General features: G+C 51.7%; 1 protein-coding gene across 10 annotated transcripts in view; it reads left to right on the forward strand.

The window, feature by feature from the left end:
* Positions 1–15,472, forward strand: part of CACNA1G (calcium voltage-gated channel subunit alpha1 G) — a 152,180-nt gene that overhangs the window by 47,337 nt on the left and 89,371 nt on the right. For all 10 annotated transcript variants that reach the window (XM_075110894.1, XM_075110893.1, XM_075110898.1 and 7 more), the window contains exons 2-6: positions 402–513; positions 1,027–1,160; positions 10,746–10,843; positions 12,976–13,135; positions 14,977–15,268. In XM_075110894.1, the coding sequence (XP_074966995.1) occupies positions 402–513; positions 1,027–1,160; positions 10,746–10,843; positions 12,976–13,135; positions 14,977–15,268 (796 nt within the window). The remainder of the gene's footprint in view (positions 1–401; positions 514–1,026; positions 1,161–10,745; positions 10,844–12,975; positions 13,136–14,976; positions 15,269–15,472) is intronic.

A 15,472-nucleotide genomic window follows, 5' to 3' on the forward strand; every position in this document is an offset into this window, starting at 1 on the left:
AAAATTGTGATGTTAAAGTGCTTTTTCGTAAAATGCCAGGAGAGGAAATTAACAGTGTGGGTTTGTTTTTTTTTCCTAAAAGTTGATGTAGTTCTTTTAATTTTTTAATCCATTACATCAGCACTCAGCGCTCTTGCTGTGCGACTTTCGTTTTATAGTATTTTATAGTAGTTTTCGCATTAGCTGTAGAAACTGATGTCAGAGCGGGGACAACACACCGTGGGTTTGCCGTGCAGGTGTCTAAACAGCAGGCAGCCTTTCTGTGCAAAACCAGATAAAATCTACCTAGGGAAGCTGGTGTGGCCCTTGCTTTAAAGACCAGAATAACCTTTCCAATTCAGCGCTGGCCGCTCGCGGATGCTCGTCTGGGTCCGTTGCTTCCTTGACGGGGCGTCGTGCAGGTGGTTCGAGAGGGTGAGCATGCTGGTGATCCTGCTCAACTGCGTGACGCTGGGCATGTTCCACCCCTGTGAGGACATCGCCTGCGACTCGCCGCGCTGCAGGATCCTCCAGGTACGGCTCGGCCGCTGCTCTTCGCTTAACGGCAGCCCGGGGTTGATGGGGAGAGGGAAGGAGCGAGCTGCGGCAGAGCTGGCTCCAGCTGTGGTGGAGGTGCCCTGGGATGGCTGGGTCCTGCCTGCACTGGCTGTCCCGCCGGCTTGTAAAAAATTCTGATTTTGGTGCTCGGATGCAAGCGTGTGGTATCACCAGGCAAAGCCCCTGCCAGGCTGTGTCAGCCCCAGCGTAGCCAAGCCTCGCTTGGAATCGCTGGAGGGGGTTAACCACGGAGCTTATAGTGAAAAGAGCCCAAAATATACTTGTCCCTTTACCCCAGTGCTGTGGGTGCTGTTGGCCAGCTGGCTTGGGGGAAGACGGGGGGCTGCTCCCAGCACTGCCTCTGCCCGGGGATTTTAGCCCTTGGTGGTGCAAGAGGAGACTTTGCTGGACTCAGGTCCCTAATTCCATCCCCTGGTGCGAGCGTGCAGCGATGCAGGAGCATCCCTCCTCCCTTCCTTTCTTTTGCAGAGCTTTGATGATTTCATCTTTGCCTTCTTCGCCGTGGAAATGATTGTCAAGATGATTGCACTGGGAATTTTTGGGAAGAAATGCTACTTGGGGGACACGTGGAACCGCCTGGACTTCTTCATCGTCATTGCAGGGTAAGCCCAGCGCGGCAGGGCCCCGTCTCCCCGGGCCTCTCTGTTGTCATTCATGGCACCACTTGGCAAGTGTCGCATTTGGGGGAGCAGTGGTGAATGCTGGGGCTTGCTGGGCATCCGTGCCGTTGGCGTTGCCCATCTTGGCTCTGCAGCGGGAATCACTGCCCGGACCACAGCAGTCCCTCCCGTCCTCTCCGTAGCTCTTGGGAAAGCTGCAGCTCAGCCCATGGAGAGAGCAGGGCAGGGCAACAAAAGCTGTTTGCGGTGGTCTTTGGGCCAGCCCGTGCCCTGGGGCTCCTCACCGGGCACTGGGCTTGGCTCTTCTCCCTCCAGCTCCACTCGTGGTTTCGGTTTCCATTGGGCGAGGTGGCGGCAGGGCGGGCGGTTGGGAGCATGGAGCGGTGTGCCAAGGAGGATAGTTCACTGAAATGTGTGTGATTGCCCTCGTTATTATACTTTTTTTTTTTTTGAGGGAAAGTGACCAAGCTTTCCTTTTTGAGTGTTTTCCTTTGAGACACCTGGTTTGAATTAAGGGCTCTTCCAGCACCCGAGAGTCTCCTGGCAGAGGCTGGAAATCCACATGAAAAGTCCCTGGCCCCTGGCCAGTGAGCTGAGTTTCTTTGATACACGAACCACTCACCGGCCCTCGCCTCCGCTCCCTGCTCCAAAAGCCCAAAGACCTTTGGGAAAACAGTGGGTTTTTTTCTTCTTTTGATAGAGCTAGAGATCAAATTTACTGGATTTTCCTGGAAAGGAACAAGGGGCCCTCCCAGCTGGGCTGTTTACCTGGCACATGTTTGGTGTGTCCCAAGAAGGGGCAACACCTTGGTGGGCTTTGCTTATTGCTGGCCCCATAGGGTCATGGCACACAACTCTGCCAAGACAGTGGCCCAATAAGACCAGTAAGGAGGTGCCAGGTGTCCCAGTGCATCCTTGGCCTAGGAAACTTGTTGCCACAGGGTGCTGCAGAGGCTAAAAGGCTCTCTGCTCAAGGCCCAGAGTGGAGGCAGAGATGGAGGGCAGAAAGGCTGAGAGCTGGAACTGTCCCTGTAAACCCATCTTCTGCAGGAGGCTACAACCTCATGCTTTCCGGCTGCACCAGTCTCTGGCTCCTCGGGTTAGGAGAGGGCTCGAAGTTTCCTCCTGAAGTGTCTGAACAACGTTAGGGGCCGCAGCAATAGGACGTTGGACAAGGTGGGACCCCAGGTCCGACCGGCTCTTGTAGTGTGGTAAGCATCAGCAGCACAGCCAAGGGCTGGAACCTGCTAAAGCCACCCTGTGTATTCTTTATTTCTTCTTCTTTATTATTTCTTGTACTAGAATTAAGTGTGATGAAGAACCAGACCCAAGCAAGGCCAGGCATCCCACCTGGGGCGGCTCAGGGAGGTGTGGTAGTGGGTGCTGAGCTGCTTCCAGCCCTGCCGCCCCGGGGTGCTGCTGCGTTCCCCTCCCAGCCCAGTCCTGCCTTGCCTGTTGAGCTTGCAAAGTCTATGGCGCTCGAGTTGTCCTTGGTGTGTTTCTACAGAGACCCCACCGTGATGGGACTTCAGTCTAGAGGGACATCAGCAGACATGGTCCTAATTCCTACTGCCAAAATATAGCTGTATTATGCTTAAGTGAGCATCAGATCTCCCACCCACCTGCTGCACCTGGACCAATGTTTGGGTGCATGAGAGCTGCCTCCTTCCCGGGCAGAGCATGGATAGCAGCACCGACCTCCCCTCTGGTGCACCCTCCTTCCCACATCCCTGATGCACAGAGGCATTTATTTGCTGTAGAGGTTTCGCAGCCTCGCAGCTTGACCACTCCTGTGACTCCTGCCAGGTTGGCTTTGCCTCTCGCTAAATGATGGGTCTTTTCTTCGTGTGCATGGACCGTTCCCATCTGGGCCCCATCAAAACTAATTCAGCTGACAAAGGATCAAACTGCCTTTAAATACAAAACGGAGCTTCTCCTCCCCCACACCCGCTGCCTCTGCTCTGTTTCGTGCCCTTGTGCTCTCCTCCAGCCCTCGTCCATCCAGCCGGGAGCGCTGCATCCCGCTCGGAGCATCGCTGCCGTCCCCAGCAGCACCGAGTGCCGGGAAGAGAGAAAGGGGCTGGAGGAACAGGCTGGCTGCTGCCATAGCAGAGGAAAAACGAAGGGACCAGAGCCCATTACTAGATTAAAGGTGTTGGTAAAAAACACTGTAAGGATAAGAGGAGAAAGCACTCCAGGCGCAAACCTCAACCAGACGGGGGGGATTTCCTCCGGTAGCCCCTGAGTGTAGCTCTACAGTTCCCACATGGGAAAATTACCCTGACGAGCATCCGGACCATGGTGCTGACAGCAGAGCACCAGAGCAAGGGAAGAGTTTGACATGGAGGCGTCTTGTGCCCGAGAGGGTGTGTGGAGAAAGAGGCCAGAGCTGAGCTGTGGCCCTGGAGAGTGTGCACTGGGACAGTCCTCAAATCCCCGCTGTATTTGCTAGATACCTGATGAAGTGTGTCACGTTTTTATGTAGGTCTCACATAAGGGCTTCAGCCAGGTTCCCCAGTGAAATGGCAGGGGAAGAGACCCACAAACTGATGTTTCCACATGGCCCTGGTGACCACAACAAAGCAGCTCTGCTTCTGTCTTCCCACTTTTTTCCTCCCGTTTTTTTTGCAAGAGGTGGAGGGGGGGAGGCAGCAGGACACCGAGGGCTCCCCATGGCCCAGCAGGTCCCCAGCTCCTGCTTTCCCTGCCCATGGGCTGCAGAAAGCCATGGCAGGGGCAGAGGAGAAGCAGCAAACTGTCTGCGAGGCTTCGGGTGGGAAAGGTGCAAGGGGGCACATGGGATGTCCTGCACGCCGGGGCTGTAGCTCCCATGGGCAGACCTCCCATAGAAACCCTTCCCAACCACCACCCGCTCAGGAGAGGCTTCCAAAATCCCACCAAACCCTGTGGCATTTCATCCTCCCCATTCCTTGAGAAGTTTCTGGACCTGCCAGGGGTTGAAGTCGTAGAGAAACCTTTCTTTGTGTGTGTGCCCCAAACCTGCCGCTTGCAGAGGGCTGGGAGAGCCGCTCGGGTGCTGTGCTTGCTCCCACCGTGGTGCGGCCGCTTTCGTGGCGTGCCATTAAGTACTTCTCAGCTCTGTTAAACTGTCCAGACCGATCTCATGAGCTCATGGAGAGTAAATGACTTCTTTGTGACAATGTAATGCAATTAGCGCTAATTGTAGTGTGTGTAATGTCTGCAACACATCTCTGTAATTACAGTAAAACTTGCTGGAGATGAGAATAGCGCTGTATTATCAAAACTCAGCTTAGTGAAACATGGCTTTGACTGTAGGTTATGGAGTTGCATGGGGAAAAGGGAAGGAAAAAAGTGATGAATGACATAATTATGTTGTGTTATTTTAAAGAGGAGGATTTGGGGAGTTAGCGTTTAAGAGAACGCTTGAAGGTTAACGGGCATTGCAAGCCAGCTCTCATACTCTAAAGACGATTCAATATGATTTCGACCTCTCCCAACGTAAGACACAGATGTATTGAGGATGAATGCTTGTTTACATCCAAAAATATGCAGAGTCATTTACAGTTTAGTGCTGGCCGAGGCTCTGGCTGGTGAACTGGAGCTGTGGGGTGGAGATATGCCCTGACTTGCCATGTCGCTGGCTGCTTCGGGACCCAGCACCTGCTCTGCCGCCTCCTCCTCCGGGCAGGGTTCAGGGAGCTCTTCTCCGATCAGTCGGTGGGAAGAAGACAGCCACAGACCGAGATCTCCCTGCTCCTCAGCTGCAGCCACCCCCATCCCCAGCCACTTTGCTGCAGTCCCAGGTCGCGGGACATCGGCTTGTTTTGACTTGGGTTGGATAAGGACATCCCTGAACCTCTGCATCCCCGTGGATTGAATTGTGCTTTAAACCATCTTCATCAAAAAGCCCCCAAACCACAAAAAACCCAAAGGTTGATTGTTTTCCCAGGAGAGGGGATAATTTGGTGCTGTGAGAGCTTACAGGGCTCCTCTCTGCCTTCCCTAGACACAGGGTCGAGCTGGGCTCTGGGTCCACGCCTGCCTTTCTGCTCCCCTCCAAGCAGGGCTGTGCATCATCCTGTGTTTGAGTTGTGCGGGTCTGTTGTTACTCCGGGCTCAGTCAGTCCTTTGGCCAAGTCTGTGGGGTCCTGTTTGTGCTTTGCTCGTTGTAACGGTAACGGGCCTCTTGACTTTGTAGGAAACTTAAACAATTCTGGAATACTTCGCTTACAATTTGAGACGAGCCGGGGCTGGAGGTGGTTGGCAAGCTGCTTGCTTTAGAAACAGAGATACCATTTCTTTTTTCTTTGTTTCCTGAACACTTCTTCTAATGTTTGTTATAATTTTTTCTCTCTCTGTTGAAGGCTGTAATAAAGACTTTGCTCTGGTGAAGCCTTCATCAACAACCCTTAAGGATGTCTTGCTCCCTCCTGGCTTTGCATGCTGAATTTCAGGGATGAACTATGCTGCAGGAAGCCTTGCTGTATTCATAGGTACCTGGGAGACAAAGGGATGCTGCAGTCCCCTGCTCCATCCCTGCTCCATTTTAAAAGTGGGTGGTTTCTGAAATGCTCTTTAGCTAAGAAACTGGGATAAGGGGGATGCTGCCAGACCAGTCTCTGCAGGGAGCAGGGATCCTGTGGCTGCCGCAGCCAGAGCAAGGCTCCTGCTGGCGTTGGGTGAAGCTTTCAGCGCGTGGCGTTCACCTCGCAGCGCCGGCTCGCTTCACAAGCGGGCAGGGCTCTTCTGAAGGGCGCTTTGGCTGTGCAAGGCTGATCAAGGAGCTGTTCCAACTCCCCAGTTCAAATGTGAGGAGGAAAGCACTGGCATGGGGCTGCCCACGGTGGTCCCTGCTGCAGCCTCCCACTGCGGGCAAAGGCTTTTCTTTCCCCATGTATTATATTAGTCCCTTCATCCCTTTAAGAAAAAAAAGAGGCAGGGATGAATGTTGCTTTTTCAGCCCCTCTGCCTGCCTGTATCGATCCCTCTCGCACTGAGGAGCAGCACCTGGGAGACGTGGATGTGCGGTGCCGCCTGCGCTGCCTGGGCACCGCGAGCGCTATGGGGTAATTGCCCGTGTAAGTGGCCGATTTGCACACGCAATTACCCAATGTGCAATCACAGCCGCAGCCCCTTTGAGCTGCAGTGAAAGCTGCACCAAACCCTCTCTCAGGAGCCTGCCCCTCTCCGGTGCTTTTTGGGGTGAGCATGAGTGTCTTGGAAGCTGGGAGCGTCCTCCTGGGGCCCCGCTGCGCCCTGGCTCATCCCAAATTAGGTGCTCTTTGCTCCGAGCTAAAGTGGCAGGAACACATCAAGCCAATACTCAAGATTACAAATCTCCAGGGATTAAAAATCTGGGGTCAAGCTTTGCAATTTGATGCTTTAAGTGACTTCTGGGAGGACGAAGAGCAGCCGAGAGCTGGGGCCAGTGAAGCCCTTGGCTGCGGATGCTCTCTGCTCTGTGCCGCCTTCGAAGCAGAGCATCCTGAGCAAGCCACAACCCTGACTCGCAGAAACCTGCTGGGTGAAAGAAACCCCTCAGCAGCCTCCCTTGCAGCTAAGCTGACTCAAACCCACCTGTGAAAAGCCTTGGGTTTTTTAAGTTTTAGGACTTTTAAAAAGAGAATTCTTTAGTTTCTTTTTAGTTCTTCAGCTGAACTTGCTGCTGCGTCAAGATCCTCATTAGTCAAGTGTTCTGGCCAGGACACACGGTGTGGCCGGATCCAGCAGCCTTCAGGGTTCACGCTCCCTCCAGTGCTCTTTTTATTCTGTTCAGCTTGATTAAAATGAGTATTTTTAAAATTAAGCAACACCCACGAATGCGGTGAGACTTGTGAGGCTTAAAAAGCAGCTCCTGAGCAAAAGCGGAGCACAGCAAAGCTGGCGAGGGCTGGGAGGAAATTTCATTCCAGTTTTCTGAAGATACAATGCTGCCTAAAGAATTTCCCCTTGTCTTTTCCAACACTGATGGCTTAACATCCACTGATTACTGTGCTTTGTAGATAGAGGGTGCTTATATGCCCAGTTTTGGAAACCCTTTAATACTGAATAAATCTGACCCTATTTCTTGCCGGCAGTGAGCGGCGGCTCTGTGCCTCCGCAGGCAGAGGGGTGGGCAGCTCCCGGGGATGCCTGCAGGCACTGCTGCTCTGTTGCCGGCTCCTTATGTGCCCTCGGTCGCATCCCCTAGCTCTGCAGCATCCCTGGCACCCGGCGGTGAAAGGGGAGAGCTCCAGTTTTCGTTGGAAAGCACCTTCGACATGAACTTCATGGCTCTGATGGGTCTTCACACCATCTTCTGCTTCCTAGGCAGGAGTGATCCCGGGGATGGGAGCAGAGCCAGGGCTGACAGCAGGGTGGGTCGGAGAGGCGATGCTGGGTAGGTGTGGGAAGGGCTTTGCTGGCATTTCTGTGCTCTGTTAGAGGCTCACTGGGTGAAAAGAGCCCCTTCAGCCTCTCCTGAGATGTTCCTGAGCATCACTTCTGTGAGCCCTTTGCTGCAGGCAGACATCCTGCCTGATGCTGTGCTTATGACATCCTTCCTAAGCCTTTGGGTTTTATATGAAAGAAACCCCAGCTTGCTCCAAGACTTGCTGTCTCCAGGCAGAACAGGAATGAATTTCCGCTGCCCGGTCCATCCTGAGCCGTCCCTTGTGTCTGTCTGCCGAGTCCTGGGAGTTTTCCTTCTCAGAGGAGTGTTTGCCAAAGGTTTGCATCAGCTCCCTCTCAGCATCCCACCACCAGCCCGTTGTACGTCTGGCTTTGCAGATGCTCCACTTTTATTCTTAGAAAGTCCTAAATATTTCCGCTTTCCTTCTGAATAACTCCAGCGTTCGGGGGATGCTGATCACTCTGGTGAGTCTCAGCATTTGCTGTGAATCCATCCTATTTAGTGCTGAGTATTTTTCTGAGCCTTTAACTTGGCCTGGCACCTGGGTGCGTGGCAGAGGCACTGGCAGGCGTTGCGCTTTCCCGTTTGAACAGAAATGACATTTGAGTTGAAGCTTCATCGGGGGCTTTTTACATTGCAGATTTTCAATGCGTAAATGTTATATATGCTGGTAAGTGCACCTGTCACCTTGCCAGTCGGTGACATCCTGACATTCGTTCTCCCTGGGTATCTTTCCTTGCCAGGGACGTGGATTGATTCCTCTCGTGCATCCCCTTGCCTTGGGAAGTGACCTTTGGGCTGGGAAGTGGTGGGATTCTCACTGGACTTGCCATTTAGTGATTGATTTTTACCCACATTTTTCCCCCCCGACACCGGGTTCTCTCAGGGCCGTTGAGCTTTTAGTTATCAGAGCAATGTGTGGATCTTCTAGTCTAGGTCTGGGGCTGAGCCTGTGGTGCTGTAACACCGGCAGCGGTGGCCGACAGCAGAGGTAGGAGAGCAGCTACCTGCTCTTGGTGTTAAAGTGTTTGCTCAAGGTAGTGGGTTGTTGGTTTATTTTTGTTGGTTTTTTTTTTTAACGTGGTATTATAATTATTCTTTAATCTATTAAATCAAAATGCTTTTAACAACATGCCCTTTGCAGATTACAAGCACACACGGCTCTGGAAGTGAGTCTAGAGCTGGCATTAATCAGAAAATGATTTGTCTTGGTGCAAATAACCATATGCTGCTCTGAATTTTGCTGGTAGCCTCTGTGTTAATAATGGATGAAAGAAAAGCTTTATGTTTGACATGGGCTTTTTACCTGAATCCAGCAAACCATACCAAAATCTGGTTTTCAAACAGCGACCGAAGCTTGAGAACCATTAAAGTCGAGGGAAATTGTTGCCCCTCTCCTTACTGCAGCTAAAGGTCACCCAGCACGGTGAGTCCCGTGCACCGAGGACGGGGCTGGTGGTGTCGCTGGGGCCAGGCGGGCTTCCGTGGGCACGCCGCCTTCCTCTCCGGTCAGAGGATGAGAACAAACTCCTAGCATCCACGCGCGTCTGTCCAGCGTTTGTATTCTGGGACTGTCTCACGGCTGTGGGTGTCAGCTAAATATGGAGGAATATGTTGAGGTTATTTTTATCTTAGATGTGGTTTGATCATCATCATCCTCATTAGAGCTTATCAAGAAAAATGGGATAAAGCGTCACTGCATCAAGTGTTGAATCTTGTATTTGTGGGTTAGAAAGTCTTCTCCACCCTGGGTGCACCTCACCTGCTGATGGCCGGGAGGGAGGAGAGTGGGTTTGGCTGATCACAGCAGGAGCAGAAACCTCCAGCGTGCTGCAGCCCTGGCAAAGCTGAGATGGCACTGATGGATCCTGCACAGCTTCCAGCAGGGAGGGAGGGGGCAGCACTGGTGCCTTTGTGCCAGGCGCGAGCAAAGCCTCCTCCAGAAGTTTGATGTCTAATCAGGTATGATTAATTCAGGCCAGGGCAGGTGCAGAGAAAGGTTGTGATCGGGAAGCAGAGAGCCCGTCTGCGAGATGGGGCTGGAAGAGCTTGGTTTGTTCGGCTTTGCAAAAATCAAAGCTGAGAGGAGATGTGATTTGTCCTCTGTAAATACATTGGATGAGTAAACACCAGGGACAAAGAGCTATAGAAGCTACTTAAAAGACAGCACTGGCATAAGAACAAATGGATATGAGCTTGTCCTGAATAAATTCAGGCTGGGGGTTAGGCTTCCAACCACCCAACTAGCTTTAAGATGGAACTTGATAATTTTCGGAAGATATTAATATCCTGTGGTTGCCTGTGGTAGCGGGAGCCTGGCTGTGCGGGGAGCCTTGTGGTCCTCTTCCTTGCTCTTGCCTGGCTCTGCCTCTTCAAGAACACTTTTGGGCAGAGATCTTGTTTTCCCACGGCTGGAGAGCAAAGTCCTGGTCGAGATGTGACTGATGGCCCCACCGTGCTTGGGCAAAGGTGCCATGAGCAGAGCAAGACGGTGCCGGGGTCCCCAGGGACTTGCAGCAGTCCAAGCGCATCCTCAAACTAAGTCAAATCAGGGTTGCACCTCAGTGTCCTGAGCTGTGAAACAACCCCATCAGGCACAGCGCAGGAGCACTGGGAGGTTCCTTGGTCCACGTTTGCCCCAGTTGTTATCTACAGGTGTCATCGGTTTTGATTTGCGTGCTTGCCCATCCACCTGAGTCCCACCTGCCAATGATCTCTGCTGGGTAGCGCTCGAATAGCTCAGCATCCTGCACTGCTTGCCCCCTGCACCCCATGGAGAGGGTCTGCACCAGGGCATGCTCCTTTGCTTTTCAGGGTCGTGGTGGGGCTCAGCGCAGCGAACCCAGTTCTGTATCTGTACAGTTGTTGTTAAAAACAGGGCTGTGTCTGGAAATTGCCCTCCTGGAGCGTGCAGGGACTTTCAGAAGCTTCTGCATATACAAAACCAGTAAAAAAAGCAGATGAGAGAGAGGTCTGTGGCTATGCGAGCTGGTGTACCACGTTCTTGCTCGTTGTCTTTATTCTGATACGCAAACAACTCTTAATTAATTCTTCTGGCAAACGTTCCTGATGGGAGAGATGCAGTAACAAGTCCCTCTGAGCAGTTGGCATATAATGTTTGATTTATAATGTTTGATGATCTAACATTTCTCCAAAAAATCCTTGACGCTCCCCCGCATTCGTGTCTTTCGCAGGATGCTGGAGTACTCCCTGGACCTGCAGAACGTCAGCTTCTCAGCGGTCCGCACCGTCCGCGTCCTGCGGCCGCTCAGGGCCATTAACAGGGTCCCCAGTAAGTCAGCTCCTTATTCCTCCCAGCTGATGCGAGCTCTTTATATCTGTGTCCCAAAGATGGAAGGGCAAATGCAGACGCTTCCCATAGTACACTGCAGCTCAGACGTTCACCCAGGCCCTGGTAGTGTGAGGTCCTACCACCACTCTCTGGTTTCCACTGCCTGGCACTTGCCAACTTTAAATAATATTCCGTTTGACACCTGTGGCATCAGAGATGAGCCACCAGTCAATAAGATAATCCAGGACTGCCTTCAGATGCCTGCCTTTCTCATCTGAAGATGGTCTTAGGAGGCTGCTAAGGGCAAGGGATGCAGGTGAGAAGGACTGAAGGAGCCAACAGCCTTTGCCAGGCAACATGGGCAGAGGGGTCTGAGCCACGCTGCTCCCACCCTCCCTGCAACGTCCCATCCTTTCCTGGAGAAACTGGGGTGAGGAAATCTTGTTGTGCCTGGAGACAGGCCCCTGGAAGGCACTGAGGAGCCTCCTCTTGGAGCACCTCTTGCTCTGCTCCTCAGAGCTGCTCTGTACAGCCAACGACCCCAACGCCTCCAAAGCAAGCCTGAGCTGGATGGGAGGTGGCTATTCAGTGCTGGTTTATCAGGTTGTGCGTGAGGATCTCAGCCCCCCCGAACAGCAAAAGGTGGCATTACCTGTTCCTGCACAGCAGCAGGCGACAGCAACCCGGCCCTGTGCTCGGGGAGGCATCGGCCATTGGGAAACCAACCAAACCGCCCAGGGAGCTGCTCCTGCTGTGCTGGGCAAAACCAGGGCGCTGCGAGAGGCGCTGGGCTCCATCCCCCTCGGGCGCTGTAAGGATCGGGTGTAATAAGCTTAGCTACAACTCCATTAGAAACGTCGTTTTCCTGGTGCTGTAATCCTGGGTGTTGAATCCAGCATTGTTTTAGCCAAATTAAATCCAAGTCCAAACTCCCCTATCTGAACTAGCCCAGTGCCTTGACGAGAACTAATCAATCAGCTTTGGTTTTGTCTGCTGATGCTGGAGGTGTCTGGGCTCTAAATATTTTTCTGGTCCTGACTCTTGAACTTAATCTGGCTTTGCTGCTGTTGCTGCTGTTTCAATCATTATGGTAGCTTCAGAATGCTGTTTGCAATGTTTTTTTTATCCCCACTGCTGAACTGATGGATGGCTGACTTTATCTGCTACTGTCTAACTGGGGATGTAATTCACTTAATGTATTTTGAAATCCTGGGTAATTTATCTTGGCTTCTCTGCAATGTAGTTACAACGGGATAGAAATGTAAGGTGGGAAGAAAAAAAAAAAGAGAGTTTTCTATGATGATAAATGCAGTAACCACAGAAAGTAATTTCAGTTAATTAGGAGTTGACGCGAGGTGGTTGTTCCCCAGTAGAGGAGTAGAAGAAAAACCCTGATAGAGGAGGTGACAGCATCAGGAAGAGAGAAAAAAAGTCGTCTTGAAGTATCAAAGCAAAGGGTGCAACAGTAAAGCTTTCTTTAAATGAAAATCAATATAAGCGAGTGAGAGAATACAGAAGATGGGGAAAGAAGAAGAGCAAGAGATGAGCAGAATATTACAGAGACGTCAGATGAAATCAATTTTTTTGTGTGTAAATGTCGAGTTGAAGTCACCATCAATTTGTCTTGTTACAGAACTGGCTGTTCCTGAACTTGTGAGAATTAACTGCCAGAGAGACTCCTGTATTTTAAGGAAGAGAGGGGATTTAGGCTAGATGAGGGGAATTAGGGAGGGAAGAGAATTTTAATATATACTGAGTGGGGAAAGAAATATGACTGAGCAAGGCAGGACGTCAGGGTTTGATCTCAGGGAAGAAAGGAGACATGTAGTTGCTAGAAAACTTCAGGAGGAGAAGAGGATTTGAGGTGGGAGTGAAGGGAGAGGAGGAGGGGGAAGGTAGGTGATCTGCCCAGGAGTAGGGCATGGATGAAGGGGGTATCCCAGGGGGTTTGGGGGGAAGCCAGAAGGGAATGGGGAGCTGTGGGTGTTTGCAAGCCATGTGTGGGTGGCAAGGGCAGTGGTTGGGAAGGCAGCAGCTGCCCGTGGAAGGAAAGGTATGGATGGAAAGGAAAAGGTCGTGAGGACATAGCTGGAATAAGAAAATTCAATGTGGAGTTTTCCTCTTTGCCTCAGGTATGCGCATCCTGGTGACACTTCTTTTGGACACGCTGCCCATGCTGGGGAACGTTCTCCTCCTTTGCTTCTTTGTCTTCTTCATCTTTGGCATCGTGGGAGTCCAGCTGTGGGCAGGTTTGCTCAGAAACCGCTGCTTCCTCCCCGAGAACTTCAGCATGTGAGTCTGTGTGGGCAGCAGAAGCCTCTCTCCAGCTTGGGCAAGTCTGTCCCTCCAGGAGACAGGGATACCCTCCATTAGAAAGCTCTGGTCTTCAGTAAATGCTCCCTGCTCCTAAATGCCACCACAACTCCTGCCCAGGCACACACGGCTGGAGCAGAGCGAGCTGTGACAATTTGCCATTCAAGTCCTGCAGGGCTGACCTTACCCCTCAGCTGGCACTTGGGAACGTCTCTGGTTGATAAGAGCCTCCAAAAAAAGCCTGAGAATAAGAGCTCAGGCTTTCTAAATTCAGCATATCATTAACACACGGCCTTCTCTGCTTTTGTCATGATGTTGAGGTCTGAATCCTGTTCAGCAGCTGGTGGTGTCTGTTGGTATGGCCTTTGTAGTCCCACCTAAACCCTGGGAGAGGCTGATGGAGTTACAATACATTTCAGGATGCTAGATCCTTTCCAGTCTCAGAGCAAGAGAGAGTCCCTGTCCCAAAGTGTGATTTTTCACAGATCCCTGGATGTTAAGGCCAGGAGGACTATTGTGATCAAATGGAGTTTTGTAGCCTCCTGGCCAGCCAGCTCGCCAGATGTAGGAATGTTTGAACAGTGGTTGAAGTACCCCTCTGTTCTGCTAGCTCTCCGCCTCTTTCAGACCAGGATTTCCATACCTGTTCTTCTACCTAACTGCTTTTTTCCATGACCTCCCTCCCTTTGAATGTTAGGAGAAGGGCAGGTGACCGCAAGCCCTCAGTGGCTGCTCTGCTGAGCTCCAGCACCCTTGTCACCTTTTTAGTGGATCGCTTTCAAATGTTGACTCCCTGGAGTTGACCCAGCTAGATCCACACCTGGATGGAGAAGTCCTGCAAGCCTAACGATGCTGCTGTGGCTAGGCTGGCTTTTGGGTCTGGAGCCGCCATGATGCACCTTTTACCCTCTCCCACGCATTCCTTAATCAACTGCTGCCCACCTTGCAGGTTGCGTCCTCAAAGGGCAGTTGGGAGAGTCATTACCAGGGCACATCCCTGTTAAGTAAACGGCAGCAGAGCAGAGGGCCTGCTTCACCAGTGAGTAAATCCAATAGAGCCATGGGTTTGGGTGCTGTTTAATTGAGCCAGAATTCCAGGGGTTTAGGTAAGCTTTCAAGGGTATTAAAGGCAATTCTGCAGGAATTAACGGGGCTGAACTAGGCTTAAATATATCTTTGCAAGCTTTAGTGGGAGTCCTGGCAGCATTAAGGAGAATGCTCTGTGCAGAGCAAGAAGCCAGTTTCTGGCTGGCCATGGGTTGTTTCATCTCCCTGAAGAGTGTTTTTGCTGGTTTGCTGTGGTAAGACCACCCTCAGAGGGAATTTAGAGCTTATCTGTGGGCTGAACAGGCACTGTGAAATGCAGATGAAGGCCCTGTCTCTGGTTTTTAGGAAGCTTGGGAGGTCCTTGGACATAGAGTCTTCCTAAGCCATTCTCAGCATCTCCAGGAGGACAGGAGCTACAGGAACTTAAACTGATTTCCATCTTACTGCAGCAAAGACATTTCAGAGAAGCCCTGCTGGGTTGAATCCTGCTCTTAGTCCCCCAAAGTCAAAGCCAGAGCACTTATAGGTGGAGTGACTCTTAGCAATGGCATCAGAGGGGTGCTGAGTGGCCAAGGGCACTGCCTCAGATTCCCAAAACCCAGTTAGGGACATCAGCTCACCCACTGGGGCTGCAGAAAGTCCAAGGGTATTCCTTTTGAAAAAGAGCTTTAAGATCCAAAATAACAGATGTCAGACTTTGCTGTTACAGTTGTTACCTTGCCAGATTGCCTGCAGTCAGTGTGCAAACCCCAGACCTGTCTGGACTCTTTCAGCCCCTACACGGTGGATTTGGAGCGATACTACCAGACAGAGAATGAAGACGAGAACCCCTTCATCTGCTCCCAGCCCCGGGAGAATGGGATGCGCTACTGCCGGAGTATCCCAACGCGGAGGGAAGAGGGTCTCGAGTGCACTCTAGATTATTATTCCTACAACGACACCACCAACACATCCTGTGTCAACTGGAACCAGTATTACACCAACTGCTCTGCTGGGGAGCACAACCCTTTCAAGGGAGCCATCAACTTCGATAACATTGGCTACGCCTGGATTGCGATATTTCAGGTGAGCCCTGTGTGCAAACTGTCACAAGGCAGGGAGCAGCTGGTCATGTCCCCCAACTTGTTCCTAGGGGCTGCGTAATCACACTCCTGGGGTCTGTTTTGTACCAGCAGCACCTATATAGTAGTTCATGGGTGCTCAAAACATCGGGGATACAATTCAGCGCCTTCTCTGAAGATGATTCCATCTCACATGCATGGACAAAAC

The sequence above is a fragment of the Phalacrocorax aristotelis genome, chromosome 16, assembly GCF_949628215.1.
Source record: "Phalacrocorax aristotelis chromosome 16, bGulAri2.1, whole genome shotgun sequence".
Taxonomy (NCBI): Eukaryota; Metazoa; Chordata; class Aves; order Suliformes; family Phalacrocoracidae; genus Phalacrocorax; species Phalacrocorax aristotelis.